Genomic DNA, 23,379 nt, shown 5'->3' with positions numbered 1-23,379 from the left:
GGACACACCGCTGTGGCTGCATGTAGTTCTTCCTCCCTGCATTCTTATTTGCAGTGAGTGCACTCGGTGTCTACCTGGCTGGACACTGCTGGCCTGACCCCAACACACCTACCTGTTGCTTCACTTTGAGTTGGGGAGGTAAACCCTCCTGGCTGCAGAGGAGTATAGCCGGCCAGCTCTCAGTTTCCTTGATAGACACAGCTTCCAAGAGAATAAGGGCCATCACACAGTGGCCCCAACACCCTCCCTTGGGCACAACCTACCTCGGGAAACACAGGGTAAGGCCGACCCCTTCCCAAGGTGGAGCTCTGACACCCATATGCTAACAACCCCTATTTTCCTGCAAACGCAAAGGCTTCAAGATGCAGGTTGAGGCAGGACTGGTGTCCCCGGCACCAACCTTCTTGTTCTTTCACAAAGGCACCATGTGTCAGCAGGGACAGCCAGGTGACCGACATGAGCATGCTTTCCAGTAAACCTTTCTTTTGTGTGTGTATGTGTGTGTGTCTGTGTCTGTCTGTGTGTGTCTGGAATAAGCAGCAAGTGTCTCAAAATAATATAACAGGGCCAGTGTGGTGACTCAGAGGGTAGAGGTGCTTGTCCATTAGCCTGACAACCTGAGTTCAATCCCCAGGACCCACAGAGCAGAAGAACAGAGCTGACTACGAAAAGTTGTCCTCCAGCCTCCACATGAGCGCCCCCAACACAAACAATAAAAAATAAAATGTCATTTAGAAATAAACAAATAAAAATAACTGTCAAAAGTTTGCTACATTACTAATGTGGCATCATTTAAGTATCCAAGTACTTTCTCCACAAACCTTCACGCTTCTATCCCTTTGACAGCGACCTTAAATCATCACAGAGCTAATCTGCTTCCTCCACAGCCATCTATATCCAGACTGAAAGGGAAACAACCCGCACTGTGCGTAACCCTCATGAAGAGGAAAGATAAAATGACTCCAGATCCATGACACACAAATGCTGTGCCCTTGGCTTCTGGGGGTCTACTCCTGTTGCCAGGAAATGTCACCTGCAAACGTCCCAACATTATATTCCTCTGCATCACCATGGAGGACCAAATCCTAGAGCCCCATAACAAAACATCCAGGCCAAAAAACAAAGGTTCGAGGAAAACACCCGGGTATTTTTCTGCCTCGTTTTACCCAGTCACCAGGCATAGAGACTATCATGTAGAGAAAGTATGACCTCCATCAGGAAGGGGCCTGGTGACCTGACCACTACACAGGCAGGGCCCTCGCTCAGGAACAAACGCACAACTCAGTTAGATGGTTGTGCACCCAAAACCTGATAAAGTGTGTACACTTAAGCCTTTCTGGACCTGTCCTTTGTCTCAAACCTCTGCACAGTCCCCTTTGTTCCCCGGGCAAGGGGCCCCTGCTCCTTTCCTGAAGGTACAAACTGGGTCAGGGCACTAACTTATCAGCATGCATCCTTACAAGCTCTGGGGTTCTGGCAAAGGATGCCACTCTGAAAACAACCCACAAAGCTTCAGGTAGGGTGGGGGAATGGGGTCTGCTGAGTTACCGAGGCCACGAAAACGTCGCCAATTGTTTCCACGGCATCCCACTCAGACACACGGCTGGCCAGTGCGATCTGGAACATGGAGTGACATTGTAGGATCTCTTTGACACGATAAAACACCATCTTGAGCTTCCTGTCACTCAGGAGCCGGGGCTCCATCTCAGACAGTGGCTTCTCATATTGCTGAACCGGAAACAAGGATGGACAGTTCAGTCACCCAAGGTGGCAAGAGAGCTATTCTCCCTTCCAAACCAATCATGTGACTTCCACTGTCAGCACACAGTCACGACACACTTTTTGGAGAATTTCTCAAACTTGTATATGTTTGGTCATAAATTATATGCATACAAAACATATACAACAAAACTATGTATGAAGGGGTAAGAAAACGTGTGTGAAGTATGCAGCGTTGTGCTCAGGTACCTCCAAAATCCTTCGTAAGGCATCTACGTAGTTCTTCTCACTTTCAACAATGGAACCCAGGATGTACCTCCTTAGAACCTGTCAGAAATGTGAAAACAAGAGGGTAGAAAATTGCTTCAGAACACACACAGGTCAACTGTACTTCCAGGTTAAAGCTTGTGAATTAAAAATACATTTCTGCCAGATGTGGTGGTGTGCATCTTTACTCAGCCCTGGAGAGACAGAGGCAGGGGGATCTTTGTAAGTTCAAGGGCAATGCTGTTTACACAGCGAGTTTCAGGCCAGCCAGGCTACCCAATGAGACCATGTTTCCATTACCCCAAGTACATCCCAGCAAGTGTCAACTGCCAACAGAAGGAAAATAAGGCATAACACCACAGCAGAGTTGTCCTCAAGTCAACACTCACAAACACACTCATGCTCCACATATCCATTTGTACACACATCATCGTCACACGTGATGTGGACACACGCACACACATCACATTCACAACAGTGCACACCAGAACTCTTCTAGGCAAACAACTTGCTAAATGGCATTATCTGAAGATACTGCAATGCCACCTAGTGGGCCAAGAAGTCACTTCTTCCCAAAAAACTCAACGCGGTTCAGATTTTAACCATGATTTATGAGACAGTCATTGCTCTCTTACAAAAAGGACTACATATTCAACCCACAAAACTAAAGACAATAACTCTCCCGAGGATATCTAAAGAAACTGTGTGTGTGTGTGTGTGTGTGTGTGTGTGTGTGTGTGTGTGTGTGTGTGTGTAAGAGAGAGTCAGACAGACAGTGTGTAGGCCAGAGATCAATCTTGTGTTGTCATCCCCAGGCACTTTAATTTTTTTGAGACAAGGCACTTTGCTGGTGTGTGGCTCACCAGTTGGGTAGCTTGCTCGTCAGTAAGGAGCCGTAGGGATCTGCCTGCCTTCTTCCCCAGTCCTGGGGTGTATCTCACTATGCCCAACGTTTCTCACAGGTTCTAGGGGTCAAGGTCAAATCCTCATGCACGTGCAGCAAGCAGTTTACCAACTAACACGTACAAATACAGGGCTTGGTGGCTTATCCCTGTCACCCTAGTAGTTAGGAGACTGAGGCAGGGGGACTGATGATGAGTTAGGGCTAACTAGTGAGTTCCTGATGGTCTTGCCTATAAATCTAGAACCTGCCTCAAAAAATACAGATGACGTGGGGGTTAGAAACACACAGAATGGTCATGAGACAATTTTCACTACCTTAGTTCACTCTCAGGAACAGCCTAAGCACAGGTTCTTCACTGTAAAGTATACTCCTGCTTGCAGATCCAGGAAACTGTTTCTGCCAAAAATCAGAAGCCCAGACCCTACCCTGGGGCTCTCAAGTAACACTGCCCAAAAGTTAGCCTAAGGATTCAGACAGCTACATCTTAAGATCCTGAGATAACACCTTAGGTCAATGGACTAGAAATTGGTATAAGGTGGTCAGCATACAAAACCCACTGTCATCATCTAGATTTCCTGGCTAATGCAGGTGATGTCAGCCTTTGGGGACACTTAGAACTGACCCATCAAATGGCATGTCCAGAGAGGAGTGGCATTAGAGAGCACCCAGTGATGTAACATCATCCTAAGAACTACAGATCCAAAGTTGCAGAGATCAAGTTCACCCAAGGGCATCCAAGAGCCAAAGGAACAACCCAGGGGAGGCAGTATTGTCCTCAAGGCAACAGGTCTGCTCAGAGCGGAATGAGCAATCCTCACTGGGGCCTGGGCCTGGAGAGGTTCCAGACCCTTCTATGGCCATTCTTGTCCTTATATGTGATGCTTTGAGGTGATTGATAAGATTCGGCGCCCTCAGTCGGGCGGTGGTGGCACATGCCTTTAATCCCAGCACTCGGGAGGCAGAGGCGTGCGGATCTCTGTGAGTTTGAGGCCAGCCTGGACTACAGAGGGAGTTCTAGGAAAGGCGCAAAGCTACACTGTCTCGAAAAACCAAAAAAAAAAAAAAGAAAAAGAAAAAGAAAAAAGATTCAGTGCCCTCAGGATGCAAATAATTTTCAATAACAATCTCAAACATATAAATAAGAGCTGTCCTACCCCTTCCAAAATTAGGGCATGAAAAGAATATTCAACACACAGCCTTTCAGGCTACTTCCACTGCCTTCTTTCTCTTTCGAAAGGGAGGGGGGAAAAGAATCCCAAAGCATCAACACCCCCAGTTTAACCTTTAAAGACATAACTCTCAAGGAGAACTCACTTGCCAGGGAGAGAAATAATAGATGTGAATCACAACTGTAGCAGAGCAAGCTGAACAAAGAACACAGAACTCAGGACCCCTGCTCAGGGTCAAGAGTGCCAAAATAAAACTCAAATTCCTCCACTGAACCTCATAAACTACTACAGTATCTCCATGCCATGCAAGAGGGAAATTGAGGTTAAAATCAGTCATTGTGACCAAGCTAATCCTAGTGTGGTCTATGGGCTTTTCTGCAGAGATGTCTCTACTTACAGTCACCTGGGTAACCCACAGGGAACCTCCACCTCCACCCCCTGTCCTACTAACCAAAGTGAGCACCCGAGAGGCTGCTGGGATTGGGAGGTGTCAATACCTCCTGTTTAAAATCCTACGAGTGGACTGGCCAGATGGCTGGAGGGGGAAAACACTTGTCCAAGCCTGAAGATCCAAATTACAACACCAGAAGCCAAGGTGAAAGGAAAGAACTGACTCCCGAAAGCTGTCCTCTAACCTACACACACACACACACACACACACACACACACCATGGCATTGCCTACCTGCACACAAACACATACACACATCATGGCATTGCCTGCCTGCACACACACACACACACACACACACACACACACACACACACACACACTATTGGCCACTTCCTCCTTGCCCAGTATCCCCATCTCCTCACACATCACACATCTACCCACGGTTTCCTCACACTCTCATTCATTATCTCCATACCCCATACACTCCCTCACTTCACACATCCCACACTGCTATCCCTACATACAGATCACACACCTGTATTCACTATCTCCTCACAAACCACGCAGCTCTATTTACTGTCTCCTCACACACCAGACACCCTAGCTCAGTACCCCAGCTACCCTACACCCCTGCCCACTGTCTCAAGATATGCCGCATCCCTGCTCACATGTTCACACACTCTACCCTCGTTTATGGTCTTACTCTATCAGTGTCTAGTTCCAGCCTATTTTTGTTTGGATGGTGCTGGCTCATGGCTGCCTGGCTCCTCAGGTTCCTTCTATCCTCGCACCTTTAGGCATCCATGCCTAGCCACACCTCCTCTGTGGAGCTGCCCCTCCTCTTACAATGGACAGCATTTCCTCTGAGCTTCCTGTCTGGCACAGGAGTGTGGGCAGGGAACAGGATCCGGGTATCATTCATATCTTTTGTCCCTGGTACCCAACTGAGATCCTACATATGATCAAATGCTGGGAACAGTAATGTCAGATCACGTCAAGAATGCTGGCAGTGAGCCTTTCCCTTGTTATAACTCATGCTCACACGAGGTGGGCGAGCCAGGCAGTGAGGGAGGTTCTTTGTGCCTGTGACAATCTGTCGACAACCCTTCTCTGGCCAGCAGCTCAGGTCACTTCCCCAGCTGGGCACGAGAGAGGGGTTAAGAGCGGTGACTTTCGCACGTGTGTCTGCGAGGCGTGGTTCAGATCGTTCGCCTCCTCCGCAGCCAGCTTTCTCTGTGTAAAATGCACACAGACAGAGAGGGCTTTTGGGGATCAAGGGCTCCGGAGCGCATCCGGCCTCAGCCCTGATGACTGGTAATTAACCAGGAGGCTCCCAGGCTGTCTGTGTAACCCTGCTGATGGACCACACCTCTTTACTCACTGCCACTCTGCCTTGGTTCCGTTTTCAATTCTCAGGAAAGGTAAGCTTGCTAACTGGGCCTGAACTCTATTAACAGCCCCTAGATATCCTCTTTAACCTTTTCAACGCTAACCTTGCAACGTAGCATGTTATTTTCCTTTTATGTGTCCACAGTCTGTATCTATTTACCTATACATGATTATGTATCTCTATCTATCATCAGCCTGTCTACCCAGCCACTGATTCATCTCTAACTTGTTATTAATCTTCATTTATTCATCTGTGTATTATTCACAAGTTGAATTATGGTTTGTGTCTTCTAAGTTTTCTCTTCCTTGTACCAAGGAAAATCAAATTGAAACCACTGACTTTCTCCCCTCTCTACTTACTGTCAGATGTTAATAAATGAATCACATCCAGATAACTTCATTAGTTATTAAAAGTCTATCATTTGGGGGCTAGAGCAATGGTTCAGGAGTTAAGAGCACTGGCTGCATTTGGAGAGGAGCCAAGTTCAGTTCCCAGCACCTACATGGTGGCTCATAGCCATCTGTAATGCCAATTCCAGGAGATCCAACACCCTCTTCTGACGGCCTTGGGCACCAGGCATGCACATGGTGCACTTACTTACATACATGTAGGCAAAACACTCACATTCATAAAATAAGTAAGTCTTTAAAAAGAAAGTCTATCATTTTAATCTCAATTTTAGGCACCTATGTATACATCTTTTACACACATCTGTATACTGTCTCTTTAAGGGTTTTATAGAGATAAGGTCTGGCTATATATCCCAGGTTGGCCTCAAACTGGTAGCAATCCTCCTGCCTCAATTTCCGCAGTGCTAGAATTACAGGCATGGTCCACTATGTCTTACTGTCTCTATAAAAGTATCTAGAACTAGAATAAATAAAGTGTGACAAAGAAAGTAAGTTCCACACATTTCTCACATTTCCACTTGGAGGTGATATTTATGGTATTTAAGGAACTGTGCTGAGGCCAGAGCTGAGACCAGACCTTTTCACGACTGGTTTAGGAGCAAAGTGTGGAAGCCCCAGTGATAGTGCATTCTCAGAGACACTAGCCAGTCCTCTAGTGTGAGCACCAGTGACCCACTCACCTGTTGCTGAGACAAGCCTTCAGGCATTGGGGTCAGGACAGCCTCTGGATGCTTGCAGTCCACATCAATGAACAAATTCTGCTCTTCTTCAAAACAATACCTTTGATCTAAAAAAGGAAAAAAGTAAGAATGCATGGGTCTCACATTAAAATTCTGTATTTATGATATCATAGCACAGTAAAATAAGCCGTGTTTTAAAATAAAATAAATCTTCTGTGTAAGCATTTCAAGTTCAAATACATACTTCCCACCTGGCTATTATTAAATTGAAAGTTTAACAAACCCAATAAAAAATTCTTCCACAAGGGTAATAAAGCATCAGTATTAAGATTTTTGTTTGTTTTTCGAGACAGGGTTTCTCTGTGTAGCTTTGCACCTTTCCTGGATCTTGCTTTGTAGCCCAGGCTGGCCTCGAACTCACAAAGATCTGCCTGGCTCTGCCTCCCGAGTGCTGGAATTAAAGGCATGTGCCACCACCGCCCGGCCAGTATTGAGATTCTTGAAGTTTATTTTCAGTTATGTAGCCAAACGGTAAAGTAGGAAAAAGTATTTTAGTTTCTAACATTACACAGCAACAAAATCAGAAACAGGAAAGCAGCAGGGACGGGCTGAGAGCAGACACTTCGTAATCACGGAGGACTCAGGTGGGACCTACTTACTCACTTCCTGTCTTTCTCACACTGGGGTCCGAAAAAGCACCATTTTACAAAAATCAAAAACTTTAAACTAAATCTGGGAATACAGCTCAGTGGCAGAGTGCTTGCCAACGTGTGCCAGGCCCTGGGTTCCATCCCCACCACTGGGAAGAAAAGTTTAAACCAAAACTAAATCCACTTCTAAAAACCAGGCAGAGCTGAGTACGCTAGACTGTGCACTGAGTCTGGAAGCGGGGGTCACAGGGGGCTTCCAAGTAAGAGAAACCAAGAGAAAGAGGCCGATTGGATGGTTGGGGAAACCCGAGAGGATGCTGGCTGGGTGGCTGGGACCTCAGCAAGTGATGCTTTTAAGGAGATTTCCAGGTAACTGAGACATCCAGGACCGAGAACTCTTGCTCAGGCCAAGCTGCTGGTCTGGCTGCTTGGGAAGGGGAGACAGATGATGTGTTTAGGGACACACCTTTGAGCTACTGCACCTCTCTCCTACCCCCACCCCCCAAGAGAACCATCCCATCCTGAGCCAGAGCTCACAGCTGCACGCATCCCGGAGGCCTCTGCCAGCCTTGAGATCCTAGCTGATATCTCAACTCTAGGAACTTCCTCTGACCCAAAGGATCTCATGCCTACAGTTTAGTGACAGCATTCAGTGTCCCCGGACACACACAGGCCACACAGGCTGTGGCCCTTTAGTGAGAGTTAGGAAAACTTGAGCATTGTGACACCAAGTCTTCCTTCACCAGCAAGAAGGCTTCCATAACGCCTGAACAGAGGGCTACCTCCTGACATACACCCCTAGTCCCTGCAGAATGACAAAGACTGGGAGAGCCAATACATGGCCAGTACTGTCATGCACCAGTCTGATTTAGGATGGGTGAAGTGACTAGAAATCCAGAGAGGGTCCCTGCACCTGAGGGCTATAGAGAAGGGGAACAGGGGAACAGTTGGGGCACTAACTACCCTCTAGTAAAAGGAGGCAGCCAGAGAGATAGCTATTTACAAAGACTCCCTTAACTTTCTGATTTTATTGTATGCATCCCTTTACGTATTTTGCCAATGAGTCTCAATATCCCGCAACTACCTGGGGGCCATAATGGTCAACCCGCTCCTTCATTTGGGAGGGGCAGGCCTAGGTCAGCTGGCTAGAGCAAAAGTCTCTGTGCTGAGGGGAAGTGCAGGAACTTTCCACACTGCCTCCACCCCGCACCAGCCAGTGCCGTAAGAGAAGGGAAAGCTGAGCCAGGCTCGTGCTACATGCAAAAACGGGTTCTGGACCTTGAGCGAAAGACTTGGTCCTGATGAAGGAACGGCCTCTCTTCACGGCGGCTTTGGTCTTCTCCAACCCATCTTTGGTGCCCTCCTTGGCTGCCTTCATGAGCTTCTGCATCTGTAAAACAGAAGCAAATGAGTAGGGAGCTGGGATGGTTCCGCACGATGTCACCTGCTGGTACTTTAAAAGAATACTGTCAAGTAGTCTGAGTGGAAACACGGCCTGGAATGAGCTTTTCAGTTAGGGAGACGCTTCTTGGTTATAGTATGTGTTTGTGGTTCTGAGATATTTCTGATTTTTTTTTTTTGGTTTCTTTCTGTTTTTTGTTATTGTTAAAGAGTCAATCCTTCCCTGACATGGTTCAAAAACCTTCCTGCTACATCAAAGGTTTTGTTGTTGTTGTTTTTATTGCAGTAACTTCCAAACACAGGGAGCTTTGTAAGTGGCAGGCAGTCACGTGCCCCTAATCTAAGGTCAGAAGAGTTCATTGCATGCTCACTTCAATTAAGCTTTTGGATGTCCTCTACAGGAGTCCTTCCTGACAAGTCCCAGGTCTACACCCAGTTGGTGGGAGGGGCAAGAAAGAGTCAGGGATAGAGAGTGGGCTGAGACTGGCCCAGGTGGGAAGAAGACAGCCAATCCCTCTGTTGGGACGTAAATCAGAAAGACAACAGCCCATGCGGGTTGAGTTCACTGGACCTGGTTTCCTCCAGCCAGGCCTGTGACTTAACATTCAAATTTGGGCCACGGGTGCCCAAGAGTGGCCTTGGCACATGCTGGGGTCTCCTTTCTTACTCTTTAAAGAGCTGGGAGTGAAGGTATTGGCAGTAGACACTGAATGTCCTTTCAGAGAAAACCCAAGAGGCCGGTGAAGAAACAAGCCAGCATCCCTCACCCCAACCTCTTGGCAAGTCTGCTTTACCTCTCAGCTGGCTGCCATGGCAACTAAGCCCGCAGCTCATGCCCTCTGCTACCTGCTCTTGACCGCTTCACCTTGCCAGGGGACAGGAGTCCTTACTGGCAGTCTTTGGGAGAGTCTACACTGAAGTCCCCTGCTTCTCAATGATGAAACTGCTGCTTTCTAGTCAACGACCATTCAACGTAGCTATAATTAAACCCTGATCTACACTTGCAACCCAGCACCCAACTTGGATTTCCATCCTTTTTATAACCATTCTTTCCCGTAATAGTAAAAATGATAAAGTGACTCTTGTCCCCATCCTAATTCCTGCGCCCTCAGTCCATGACCATCCATGACCATCCATGACCATAACCTGTTGGTATGTCAATGGCTAGCTCTTTTAGCTCACCACAGGTACCTTTCCAGGCCCTGCTCCTCCTGACCCCAACCATGGGCAGTGGCACCTCAGCCCCACTTGACCACATCAGAATAAGCAGAGGAATGCAGACTAGGGGCAGAAGGGGCCCTTCAGACCCCAAAGCATACCTCCATGTTAGGCAGAAAAGATTCAATTCTGGGAGGTAAGGAGACTCGCCCCAGGCTCAGCCTGAAGGCAGGGCTCTTGCTTTTCATGCTCCTAACTCTTGCTCACATCTCTGGACCTGTCACTCAACAACATCCATACATCCGTAAGCTGGACTGAGCTGATTTCGTGCAGCATGCTACCTCAACTAGCGGAGAGCCCATGGCTCCCAGGAAAACCTGGGGCTAGCTATCTCACGGATCTGCCTCAGTCCTCTCACTGCCCTGCAGGGAACCAACCGGATGCTGGCCAAATGGTGACGTGACTCTCTTGGGGAGGCTGCTCTGCTTCAGAAAGGCTAGTGAGTAAATGCTGAGCAGTGGAGCCACCACCACCTGCCCAGAGCTGGCTCCAAGGACATCTAGTTGTAGTGAAACCTCATCTAACACATGAATAAACCTCACAGGACCAAGGGGATGGTAAGTCATGGAAAGTTACTTGACAGTGCCCTTTTAAAACACATCTCAAAGGACTAAGATACGCAAAGCCAGCAGTTCTCAAACTTCTGGCCTAGGAGCCCCTTAAATGTCACAGTCATTTTTGTGTTTTTGAGCGGTGCTAGAAATGGAGTCCAGGGCCTTGAGCTTGCTAGGCACTTACTTTACGTCATTCGGCTCTTAAAGACCACAGAATGCCCTACAGCTATCATTTCTATTTTATTAATCTAGAGCAACAGTAGTAAAGTTAAAATTGGTAACAATTTTGAACGTTATATTGATATTTATTTAAAAGATAGTAAAGCTATTGCATTTCCATTAAATGACATAATTATGAGAAATGATTTTATTTTCCAAAACAAAACTGATATTCATTTTGCATGCTGGGGAATCTCCCAGACACTGCTTGACTCCACACTCCATCGGTACTGATATCACACATTGCAAGCTCCTAGAAACTTCCTCCCTTCTTCTTGTGAGAGACCGAGTTCAGAGATCGTTAAGGATGGCCCTTGGTGACATTCAGGAAATGCCCACGTGACCCGGGAGCCCTGGACCGTGCTTTGAGAACCACTGTTCTGGCCGAGCTGCACATGGCGTCTACCTTGTGCACAGCATGGTCTGCTCTGGACCACATGCTCATCGCAGAGGGTAAGGAGGAGCCACACACACACTACCTTCCGCTCCCGCCTGTGCTTTGCCTGCGGCACCTCCACGGCTCCCACCGTACTGGCCACCAGGCCTCTCATCTTTTCCTCACAGTGCGCCTTAAAGCGGTTTAGGTCATGAGAGAGCTGTGGCACAAAGAGACATGCTTTTCAGAACAGGCTCTGTGGGTCCCCAGAGGCTATCCTGCATGAAGGGTGCGGCACCTGCCAGCTGGCGGCCACGGCCAGCTCTGCTGACCTGAGGCGAACGCACGCACGTGTGAGCGAGGCGTGTGCAGGAAGGATACATGCTCTTTCCACCAGTGGGCTGCAGAGGCCCCAGGGAAGAGCAGGGCCAATAAATGTACAGAAAGACCTATGGAAGATCAGTCCGTGACATCTCGAGGAGACAAGGACTCACACAGGCAAAAACACACTAAAGGCTATTCTGCATCAGCACCCACGGGGAGGAGGAACATGGTACTCAGGATTGTGCTGGAACGCAGTCACTGTGGGGAAGACAGCTTCCATGCTAACATGACACCCTGACTGGGTGTTGGCTGGGGTGTGCCGAACCACCACATCTCAAACACACACAGCCAGCCGCTTCTCCTCTGGGGGTAATGTCTCATGTCAACCAGGACAAGCACACTTTAAATCATGTTTAATAGAAACTGGATACCACTTCAACAACTCAGTTTTATACTCTGGTACTTTAAAAAATACAGCACCTTAAATCTAGAAAGCCTTTTCTCCTTGCACTTCTGTGTTGGGCAGGCTTACACCCCACCCCACCCCCCAGGACCCCTGTCCACAGCCCCCATCCTCCCGGCAGGAGGTGTGGGCTCTGCATTCCTTCCTTACTGCTCCACACTCACAGGCCATTTCCCAAGCATCTCTAGCGCTTCCACTAGCCAGAAAAGGCTGCTGAGCTGGCATTTCAGGAGGCCAGACAGTAAGTATGAGTCCACCTTGAGTGCAAGGAGAACAGTCCCCCTGGCACTGCCAGACTGGATGCCATCTTCTCAAGTCGATCAAGAGGACAGGCCTGAGTGTTTGCTGCAACACAGGTTCGCAGGCTTTTTGGATGCTCCCACTCTGGGTTACTTTTTAAGGACCTCGGGTTAGGTCGGGAATGTCTAATAAAGCTCGATGCAGACAGCTACCACCTCTTCATTAGCTGCCCTGGCTACAGTTGCAGATCCATCCCTGGGCAGATCCCCGCCGCACTCCTGATCACACAAAAAAGACCCATGATCCTGGAGAAAGCCTGACTGCAAGCCGGCTCTACTGACTGTCCTTGGGGCTGAAATAAGTTAGAGGAAAGGGACAGTTCTCTGGTGACAACTTGCAAAAGTACAGTGACTCAGAAATGTGGTCACGACCACAGCTTCTGGCTGCTGGGGTCACTGGGGGGAAGGCAGGCAGGTAAGGCAGGCACCAGGTCTCAGATGAGGACCTCATGTGGGCTGTCTGTCAACCACCGTTGACACAGGAAGTGCTCAGACACCACCGTGACTCTTCACGCGGTCAATCAACCCTTATACCCTGCCACGGGCAACACCACCAACAGGAGTTACACACGGTACCCACAAACCCTTCTACACCCGGCCATAAGGGGACCCCACCAACAAGAGTACGTGACCCTGCCAGCCACAGAGAACCCCACTATGGAGTTCACCCCAACAAGCTGTGGCCAGGGCCAGGGACGCCCTCAGTCTAATACTCACTCTTAAAGGTTCCCATGTCCCTCCCTGGACTGTAACCTAGGACGTTTTGTGCCCAAAACCAAAAGTTCTCTCTAGGGAAAAATGATCCAGGAGGCTGGGGTCTCACTCACTGTTCGCCATCGTTTCTCGGCCCTATGTTTTCACATCATCCAGTTCACATGCAGTTGTCTACTGGCAGGACCGTGTGGGACAAAGCAGAGCTGTGCCTGTCCTGTCCAAAGGGGCCCAGCCAGCTGTGCACAAGGCCTGCAGCCGCTCCATGCATCCATTTAGCGACCACTGGAATTTTTCCTCCCTTTTAACCTTGACTTTTGAGGAAGGGTCTTTCTCTGCTGTCCTGATACCATACACCCCGGGCTGGCCTTGAACCCCCAGCAATTCTTCGTCTCCAACCTCCCAAGTGCTGGGATTACACCTGTGCCAACGCACGGCTTTTACCGCCTTCTTAGCGTCCAGGTGGTTGAGCCTGTTTAGGGTGGCAGAAGTGACTTCACAAGGATGTAGCAGCCAGAGCCTGCTGTGCTTAGAGATGAAAGACTGCTTCCGTGGTACCCTATGCCCCTCAAACTACACATCGATGTCTGAGAAACAGCCACGTAAATTTAGGGTGTGACTCAAAACACATTTCCCGGTCCTGTCCCCGAGAGAGAGAGAGAGAGAGAGAGAGAGAGAGAGAGAGAGAGAGAGAGAGAGAGAGAGAGGGGAGAGAGAGAGCGCGAGCGAGCGCGGGACACCGAGGTCCGCCACACAGGCTGAGCACATACTTGCTTTTTATGGCTGCTGCGCAGGAAGGATCTGGGAACTCCATTCTTGCACTCGGAGTCACTCTGCTCCTCGTAGCTTTCGAACTCGCTGGAACTCCACCCGTATTCCAGCGAGCTGTTTCCACCTTCGTCCCCATTCTCCACGTCGTCATAAATCATTTCATCTGAGTGCACAGACCACGGTGACATTAGATCAAATCTGAACTCATGAGCCTGCTGAGTTACCTTTCCACCTACAGTCCAGACGGAGGCTGTCCAGCACTGCTCGGGACAATGCAGACGCCGCCAAGGGCACTGGCTCTTGGAACCTCCTCCACGTGGGCAGTGACTGGAATCTGAAAATGCTCCGCATATGATGCTTCTGGCATGTCGCTATAGCACTGGCATCCTAGGGACCCAGCGCGACTGCAGCAAATAACACGGCGATATACTACATAACGTGCTGGCCATCATGAACTTTCCACAAAGGGAGAGCTTCCTTTGTATACAGAACATGTGAAGATGAGACAGACAGGCGATGGGCAGAGAGAAAGGTAAGCGGAGGTGCGGAGCTGACAGCTGATGGATGGAGGCTCTAAGGGTGATAAACAGCTCTCTAAATAGTGAACAGCGATGTAAGTTGGGACACGAGTGTGGCCCACTTCTCCCTGGAACTCTGCACAGTGAAGGACATTCTCCACCCACCCCCCTGATGCTTAGCAGCCTGGCTATCACACTGGGGCAGGGTCTCTGCATTTGAGTGAAGCAGCTGGTTTAGGACATTTACGGATGTGATGATGTTTTCCGATTTGGGGACAGGTGACTCTTACAAGAGAACTGTCATCTCACTTACTTATTTCAATTTATTGATCTCAAGTTATGATTTTCACAGACAGGTGCTGAGTTACCTCCACGGAGCAATCTTTCCTTCCCCGTCCTCCCCCGCTCCGCTTCTCTCTCCATAGCGTCCCCGGAGTGTGTTTCTGCCATTTGTCAGACAATCGCTTTGGCTTTCTTGCTACTGCTTAGCATTCTGGTTTCTGTTCCACACTTTTCCCTAGTCACCCTCTGCTACTGTCCTCCAAGGGACTGGGCAGGATCTCACTACCTTTCGACATATTTTGACCACAGGCCATTATCTCAGTGGCTTCACTGTTGAAAATCTGTCCTGAGAGTTTTTAAAGAATGCACTGTGATTTCCAGTCTCACTCCATCTTTGACGGTTTGGAAGATAATAGCACAGCTATTTTTGTACAGTGGTTTTTAATTTCTAAATATTCATTTATTTACTCATTCATTCATTCACGGTAAAGAGGGGGATTGAACCTACGGCCCTGAACATACTAGAATGGTGCTCTGCCACTGCACTATAGATTCCCACACCTTTATCTTCATTATAATTCAGTTGCACTAATTGCCCAGCATGCCCTGAACCTGTAGATCGGGCAGGCCTTGAACTCACTCTACAGCTCAGGCTGGCCTTGAACTTACAATCTTCTTCCTCAGCTTCCAGAATAGCTAGGATGACAGCTGAAAAATCACCAGGCTCAATAACTTGTATTATTTTTATCCTTTTAAAAATTCTGCTGATTTTAAAAATCAATTTTATTGGACTGTGTGGTAGTTTAATGTCATTTGGGAAGAGGAAACCTCCACTAAGAAAATGCACCTAGCAGATTGGCAGTTGGGTCATTTTCTTGATTGGTGATTGATGTGGCCCAGCTCACTGTGGGCAGTGCCACCCCTAGGTTTGTGGTTGTGGGTGCTATAAGAAAGCAGGCCAAGCAAGCCATGGAGAGCAAGTCAGTAAGCAGCCCCCCTCCCTGACCCCTGCTCCAGGATCCTGTCCTGTCTGTCCTCACTGATAGAAGACGACCCAAGAGTTATAAACTGAAAGAAACCCTTTGCTCCCCAGGTTGCTTTGGGTCATAGGATTTTTATCACAGCAAAAGAAACCCTAACTAAGACAGACTGTTTATCCAAAGACACTGGCATAATACTTTTTCGGTATTTGTTAATGCTTGCTCGGAAGCATAGTGCATAATTTTAAAGTATTACACGAACTTGATAAAACACTTGGAAACTCTATCTCCAAAGCTGTCTTCAAGCCGGGCATGCTAGGATTCTGCAGCCACTGATTCTGCAGCCAGCACCCATCGACAGTGGCGAGGCCTTTGTTAAAATTTCACACTCCAATTACACCAGGAACCTGTTTCTGGCTACACCTCAGATGTAACTTTCTGTATGCATATGGAACCTGTCCTGTGAGGCCACTCTGTCCCTGCAATAATGCCACAAAGCAGGAAACTTAATGTGTACTGGTCATGCTGGCTAATAATGCCAGCTGGTGTGACACCTCATAGGCTGTTAGTTAGACTGGTCACATTTTGGTCACCATCATATTTCCTTCCTTGCTTTTGACCACATTGGTTTTGCTCACGGGTTTAGAAGCTAAAGGACATATTTCTATGCTCTCAGGTGCTGCCCATCAAACACACACTGAACCTTTCATAGCCAAACAAAACCACAAGCCACAAAAAAACAACAAGAAAGCCAGCCACTACCCTGCCAGGGCAGAGGGGCCCGGCTCCCCGCAGCTCTGAGGGTCAGCCCACCTGTCAACCCATCAGCACTGTCAGCTGCCTCCACTGTGCCCTGGGGTTCACCACAGGTCTGCCCACGCTCACGGCTCTCCTGCTGCCTAATGCTTCCTGAGTCTGTGAGGACAAACCCAAGCTTCTGGCTGCCGTGGCACGTTGAAGAGACTGTGCTTGTCTGGATGTGGAAGCCGCAGGGGCGCCTCCCTCTTCCAGCTACCCAGTGGCCTGCCATCCTTCCCCCACAGCTCTCAGTGGCTCATCTGTTTCCCGTGCTGCTTTAAGGTTTTCGCAGCGATCTGGTGCTCGGCGGTTTCGCTTACATCTGCCAGGTTCTAGATCAAGGTCGATGAACCCTGCTTTAGGCTTGTATCATCGCTGTGATCCGACCGCGTGTGTTTTCCTTTTGATCTAGAGAACCGTAACCTGACTTTCCGTGCTTCCCCCTTTATATCACTTCCTAGACGTGTGCTAGAATGCCTTAGCCTCAATGTTTCCAACCTTTGCTCCTGTTTTCCATATCTCTCGCTCTTGTGCCTCAAGTGCTGTGAGCAAGCACACCAGTCCTCAAACACACCATACAAGATAAGCACCCATACCACCAGGACAGAAAACATGCATGCTGGACCCAGGGGGTTGCACAGGCACTAGCTACGTTTGCACCCAAAACAAAAGGCTGCTAAACTAGACCTAAAACTCCGGTCCAGACAAGATCAAACCTGGTTCAGAGTCGGAGTTCTCCCTTGGAACGTCATCGTAAATTGCTTCCTCTGGATCTGCAATAAGAAGGGACGGTCTGTTAACAACTGGCCAGAACCAGTGAGTGTGGTGTTATAAACATCCCAACGGTTAGTGTAGAGGGGTGGCCGACTGCATCCCAGACAGAAGAACCGCTCTGAATTACAGCTTCATCTCAAAACAGAAAAGACGTGAAACAGGACCAACAGGGGGCAGTTGGCAGTTTCCAGGCCCACTCACTCAATCACTGTGTTCACAATGTATCTCTCCATGGCTCTTTTGAACAGGGGTAAGCTTGTGGGGTTTGGGGGGCAGTTGGCAGTTTCCAGGCCTACTCACTCTATCACTGTGTTCACAATGTATCTCTCCATGGCTCTTTTGAACAGGGGTAAGCTTGTGGGGTTCTGAATACAAAGGTGGTACACGGTCTTAGGAATAAAAGGAGTATCCACTGGAGCCACATCAATGGGGAATCCACTGACCTACACGTTAGCTCCCTCCCCATCATACAGTGTCAAATGCACAGGGCGGTTTCCCACACAGGGTTATGGGGACATGAGTGTTCTGTGGGTAAGTTTTCTTAACAAATGTGTGTGATGGGGTTGGGGGTGTTGTAAAAATGTAATACACTATATAAGATGGTCACATCGGATCACCAACGACATTGAAACTGATCTGAATATGTAAAGTGCTTACATGCCTTATGTGGATAGGTGCTTCATCTAAAGGCTTGTGAAGTTAATTTTCCAAGGTATATGTGTTATCATTTCTACGGAAGCACACCCAACCACAGTGTATTACTGTACTGAAAACCACGGGAGACGGAGTATAAATGAACTGTCCCCCACATGTAGCATGGCTACTCTTCACCATGGAGAACAAGCCCAGAAACCACAACTCTGAAGCTGTGGTGGCAGCTGGTACACCACTCACACCTACCAGCTGTGGCCACAGTAAAGAGCTCTCCTCCCGAGGCAGAGCTGGGTGGTGTCAGCCCTAGGGTTGTTTTTAAGCAGCTGTTTGGGTTTGGGAGGCGGGGTGCAGACACAGAAGAAACCTGAGCGCCATGTATACAACATGAGATTTATGGGTTCTTGTGATGGTTCTGAGGCAGCAGCCCCAAAGGAGCCACCACAATCACCCTAGAACCTGTGTCAAAGTCAGAGTTCAAACCAAACCAAAACTTTCAGGAAGACACTTGACCAGCTGAGGCAGCTGAGGCGGTTTGACCTCTAAGCCAATCATACAAAACAGTTACACAGAAACTAGGAGCCACTGGGTAATAAAAGACATAATCCTTACTACCTTAAAAAAAATCAAAAAATGATTGGCTAAAAACATCTCCGCTTCTTAAAAAACAACTGTGGAATCTGAGACCTGGACGCCACCCCCGAGCACCCCCACAGTCTGGAGGGGATCCAAGAAGCGTCGATGGTGTCTCCATGGAGAATGGCTGAAGACGGGTGGCAGGTTGGAGCGTTAGCTCCCTCCCCATACAGTGAAGCCAGTCCGTACCAGGAAGAAGCAGGAGGGGTAAGTGCTCCGTGCAGAGCTGTGACTGCCCCAACACAGAGCAAAAGGCCACTTCAGAGTCTGGGGAAGCTTCTCCACATAAGGCTTTGTTAGCACTTGAGTAACCGAGAGCATTTTAAAGCTTCTGATCTGATCTCAGCCAGGAAAGAAAACCCACCACCATCCATTGTCAAAAACTGTAGGCGTTCAGGGGCGGGGATCCAGGCTCCTGGGTCAGTGGTACTTACTTTCCATCCATGCTGTGTTGGCAGGGTCGGCTGCCCACCGGGCCAGGGCACTGCCCTCCTGGCTGCCTTGATCGCCACTGGAAGTAAAGACATCATGAACTGAGAGCGTGGAGAAGCATACCAGTCATGGGGAACTGAGCGACCTGTAGTATTCGTGTGGGGGGGGGGGGGCCGCACACTATTATGCTTGCTGTGGGTCTTCCTGGACACAACTACAAGAATCCCAAGTTCAAGTTCACACACATAGCTCCGTCAACAATCACACAGACAAAGTAGTGTCAGAAGTGCCATGTTTTCTGTACAACCCGAAGGTCATACATGATTCCACCTGACTGTGCAAGGCCCCAGCCTCCTTTCTCCAGCACAGGCTGGCAGGAGGAAGGCACCAGAACCACAGAGCTAGCTATATCCTACAGGGTGACAGTCACAGGCAGACAGGGACTTGGACAGGTCTTACACGATATGAAGCCACTGTGACACTTCCCACAGAGAATGACAGGAAGGGATTCACTGTGAGGTCTCAACACGTTGACAAAAGGGTGGCAGGGTGACAGGCCCCAAGACAGCCACCTCCCACTGGGGCAGTCACAAAGGCAACTGCCCAGCCCTGGTGCTAGTTTTGGGAAACAGTATCTCACTACGCAGCCTAGCCTAGTTGTCTAGAACTCATGATTCTTCTGTCTCCGTCTCCTCAATAGGACTGATTACTAACTTGTAATCATATATAGAGCTATAGCTTCGGGGGGTCGGGGGGAGGTCTTGGTGGGTCTGCTTTGCGACAAATTCTCCACTCCTGCTCGATAAAAAGTTCTTGCCATGTGACTATTTCTCTCTAGAAATTCCAGTGATTTCTAGAATTTCGAGTTTGGGATACTTGAATCTTTAATGACTAAAGGGGAGACACAGTCAAGAGCAGCCACAGCCATGCAGGGGTGACACGGCCTGATGACGGAGAGAGGACACAGCTGATCACCATCTCACAGCTGGTCACCATCTCACAGCTGTACTGATGCTGCAGAGAGAGGGAACACTTTGAGGCTGTGGCTCCCGGGAGGGCCTGGAAGCGGGTAGGACCCACGACAGTAGCACCCTGAGGGTCAAGGGAGTGTCTTCCTGCAGCCCAGATGGCCTGAGAACCCAGTGGGGTGACCACAACAGCCCTCAAGGTAAGGCCACAGATACAGACGATCCGGGGTTAGCACAGGTACCTGTGTGGAAGGTCCTCGGAGCTTAGGGAATTGCACTGCCCGTCTCCCGAAACTTCTGCTGCTTCTGTCAAGAGAAAAGATCGACAGTGTTTCACACCTGACAAGATGTTTCCCCAACAGGCTTACGCTACCACAGATTAGAAAATGTTCAGCTCTTGGATAAAACGTATTCGTGACAGAATGTGAGATACCAGGTCTGTGACACAGATTAACACAAACACACATCATACACCAGCCTGGAGGGAGGAAGCACAACACATATCAGGCTTGGATACAGTGTCCCCCGGGGGCTCCTGTACTGAGGTCATGGTCCCCAGGTTAAGCGGTCCAATCACTGAGAGGTGACCGAACTATAAGGGCTCTGACACCAAATGTTAACCACCAGTGGGGTCATAGTTTGATGGCGTTATTGGAAAGTGATGAAGACTTCTGGAGGTGGAGTCTAGTCTGAGAAAGCAGGCCACAGGGTGGCAATGCCCTGGGGGGCCATCTTCTCAAGGCCCCTGCCTCTGACAGCTTCCTGGCCGCCATGACAGCAGTCGCTTTGTTCCACGTACGCTCTCCCACCACTCTCTGACGTTCTGCCTCACAGCAACGCGGCCGTGGCCACGCGATGAGCCCCCAAGAGCCGTGAGCCAAAGCACATCTTCCTTCTCTTCAAATTGTCCACTCGGGTACTTGTTGCAATACTTAGAGCTGACACAGTGCTCTTGCAGTTCTGAGTTCTCGTGGAAGTTACCACTTGACTTACAACACAGGTACCTGGCAAACCCAAAGGACAGTGTGGACAGAGGAACGGTGACGTGTGATAAACCCAACTTCCTCCTCACACAAGTTGTCCAGGCGCTCTCTGGTCTGACTGGCAGTGTCCTCCCATTTCTGACTCACACAGACGCACGTCCGCCCCGGACCTGACTGGACGCTTCGGGTGCTTCCCCATGCCTACGGCTGTTCTGTGCAAGAGCCTGCTTCTAGGACGTCAGGTGAAGAGTGGGCCCTCCAAGACACAGGCCAGACACGGACGGAGGGGGGCAAGTGAGCATGTGCAGGAAGTAGGGCACCAGAGGTCCCTGGCCAGCAGAGGGCTGTAGACAGGGATCAGAGCTCTTTGCCAGGGCTGGCTCCCACCAGGTGGCCAAGGCCCGAGCTCCAGCTGGGCTGCCAGCATTGGCTATGACGGGAGACTTGAGGATATGGGTCCCAGGAAGGCTCTGTGGAGCACAGCAGCCTCCTCCTCTAGGGCAAGATGTGGGCACCAGGTGTCCGGAGGCCAGCAGCTCGGAACTCAGTCCCTCACCAGGGCATTTCTGCCGAGTCCTTCCTTCTCCCATCTCAAGGGTCTCTTCATCTCTCCAGGGAACCCATTGGGATACCCAAGGTGAGACATTCTTCTTACACTTGGGGAGGCTCAGAGGCAGAATTCTGATTCACAGTTACATGGGAAATTCAGTGGGGGCTCTATCCTTTACAGTTAATAACCAAGAAAACAATTTTTAAAGAAAACTCAGTTTTGAATACTGGAAACCATAGAAGGTTCTAAAGAGAAATGTTTCCTGCAGAAATTGACCATAAATGCTAAGACTATGCTACGTCCTGCTGTGCGTCCTTCCTCTCTAGCAGGAGAGCAACTGTCTAAAAATGAGGGTCTTTGCAGTCAGAGAAAATGTGTCCATATGCCAGGCATGTGGTACAGCTACTTCGGGCAGCTGAGGCAGAAGGATCATGAGTTCCTGACTGCCTAGGCTACAGAGTGAATTCAAGGCCAACATGGGCAGCTTAGCAAGACCTGCTCTCAAAATAAGTAGTCAATCAAAAAGGGCTGTGGATGTGGCTCGCTGGCAGGGGACTTGCCTAGCATGTACAGGGCTGCAGATTCAAATCCTAGTAATGAGGAAGAAAAGAAAAAAAATCTATCATTTTAAAGTGATGAATAACTGAACACCATTTGAAGCACTTTATTTAAAAAATAATTCGACATGACTTAAAACAATCTATTTTCTTATTTTTGTATGTATTTTGCTTGGTAGAAGCACTAAGTCCCAGACCTTAAGGACAAGGTGCGCATGTTCATCTTCTGACCTCTACCACAGAGAAGATTACGGAGACCCCGTGCTGAGGCGCACAGATTAGGAGAAGATGGGACACGCACACACTCTAGAACGGTGACGATAAGTTAGAGAATGCAGGGCTGGGGCCAGCTCTAGTGTAAAGGCCACACAAGCTCTCCCCGGTGTGCAGGGGCCGGAGGTTCCAGAACACACGGCTGCCTCTGAGCGGTCCCTTCACTGCACCCAAACAGTTACAGGAGGGGTTAGCCTGGGCTCGTTCTCCAACACCACAGACAAGTAACTTAGGAAGGGAAGGGAGAGGCTGGACGCGGACTTCGTAACCGCTGCGCCCTGCCGCTGTGCGGAGGGGCTCTGGGCGGCCTACCTTCCTCTTCCACAGACTTGGCTCGGATGACGACAGGACTGGAGTAGGCCGGCGGCAGCAGCAGCGGCAGGTTCGAGGGGACGGCATAGCCACAGGGCACAGGCACAGAGTAACCACTGGGCACGCGCAGGCCCGCCCCTTCCTCCTCCGCGTTCGCGTCTGGAGACGGTGGCTGGTCCTCCTGGAATGGTGTAATGTCAATGACAGAGTACGGGTTCACTCTTGTTGGGACCACAGGTTTCGCAGGCTCAGCCTCAGGGGCAGGTTCGGCTCTAGTTCCATTTCCATTTCCACTTCCTGGAGGACAGGGGGACAGCAGTTAGTAAACCAGGTGTAAAGGATGTACGTGGTCCCTGTGTCTACAGCAGGGGCATGGGAACCCCTGCATCCACCACCGGCGTCAGGACCCCCAGCTTTCCCAGATCACCACAGGAGGCTGTGAAGCCCGGGTCCTTGTGGTACACCGGGGAATGGAGAGCTGGCCTCACCCCTGGGCACAGGTGGAAGAGACTCTGCCCAGAGGCTCCCAGGACAGTGTGTCAGACAAGAAGAGTCAAAGAAGCACACGGACAGCCTTGGCTGGGGACAAAGGAGGAGGAGCTGGTCCTCGGCCACTTGAAGAACATGAACTCCCACAGGTGATCCATCCCAGTTTATGAACAGTGATAAAATGGCAAGTGACATCTATCAGAAAATAGCAGACTTCTGCCTCTAAACTACAAATGGAGGGTTAGAGCAATGAGAATG

General features: G+C 49.4%; 1 protein-coding gene across 2 annotated transcripts in view; it reads right to left on the bottom strand.

The window, feature by feature from the left end:
* Positions 1 to 23,379, bottom strand: part of Arhgef10 (Rho guanine nucleotide exchange factor 10) — a 94,125-nt gene that overhangs the window by 53,199 nt on the left and 17,547 nt on the right. For both annotated transcript variants that reach the window (XM_059244300.1, XM_059244299.1), the window contains exons 4-13: positions 22,633 to 22,929; positions 20,200 to 20,263; positions 18,992 to 19,068; positions 17,213 to 17,269; positions 13,918 to 14,081; positions 11,454 to 11,570; positions 8,861 to 8,972; positions 6,933 to 7,039; positions 1,969 to 2,046; positions 1,549 to 1,728 (exon numbers count right to left, since the gene is read on the bottom strand). In XM_059244300.1, coding sequence (XP_059100283.1) covers positions 1,549 to 1,728; positions 1,969 to 2,046; positions 6,933 to 7,039; positions 8,861 to 8,972; positions 11,454 to 11,570; positions 13,918 to 14,081; positions 17,213 to 17,269; positions 18,992 to 19,068; positions 20,200 to 20,263; positions 22,633 to 22,929 — 1,253 coding nt within the window. The remainder of the gene's footprint in view (positions 1 to 1,548; positions 1,729 to 1,968; positions 2,047 to 6,932; positions 7,040 to 8,860; positions 8,973 to 11,453; positions 11,571 to 13,917; positions 14,082 to 17,212; positions 17,270 to 18,991; positions 19,069 to 20,199; positions 20,264 to 22,632; positions 22,930 to 23,379) is intronic.

This window comes from Peromyscus eremicus, chromosome 17 (assembly GCF_949786415.1).
Source record: "Peromyscus eremicus chromosome 17, PerEre_H2_v1, whole genome shotgun sequence".
NCBI lineage: Eukaryota > Metazoa > Chordata > Mammalia > Rodentia > Cricetidae > Peromyscus > Peromyscus eremicus.
Note: the sequence above shows the minus strand (reverse complement) of the source record. Positions and strands in the feature narration are given on the sequence as shown.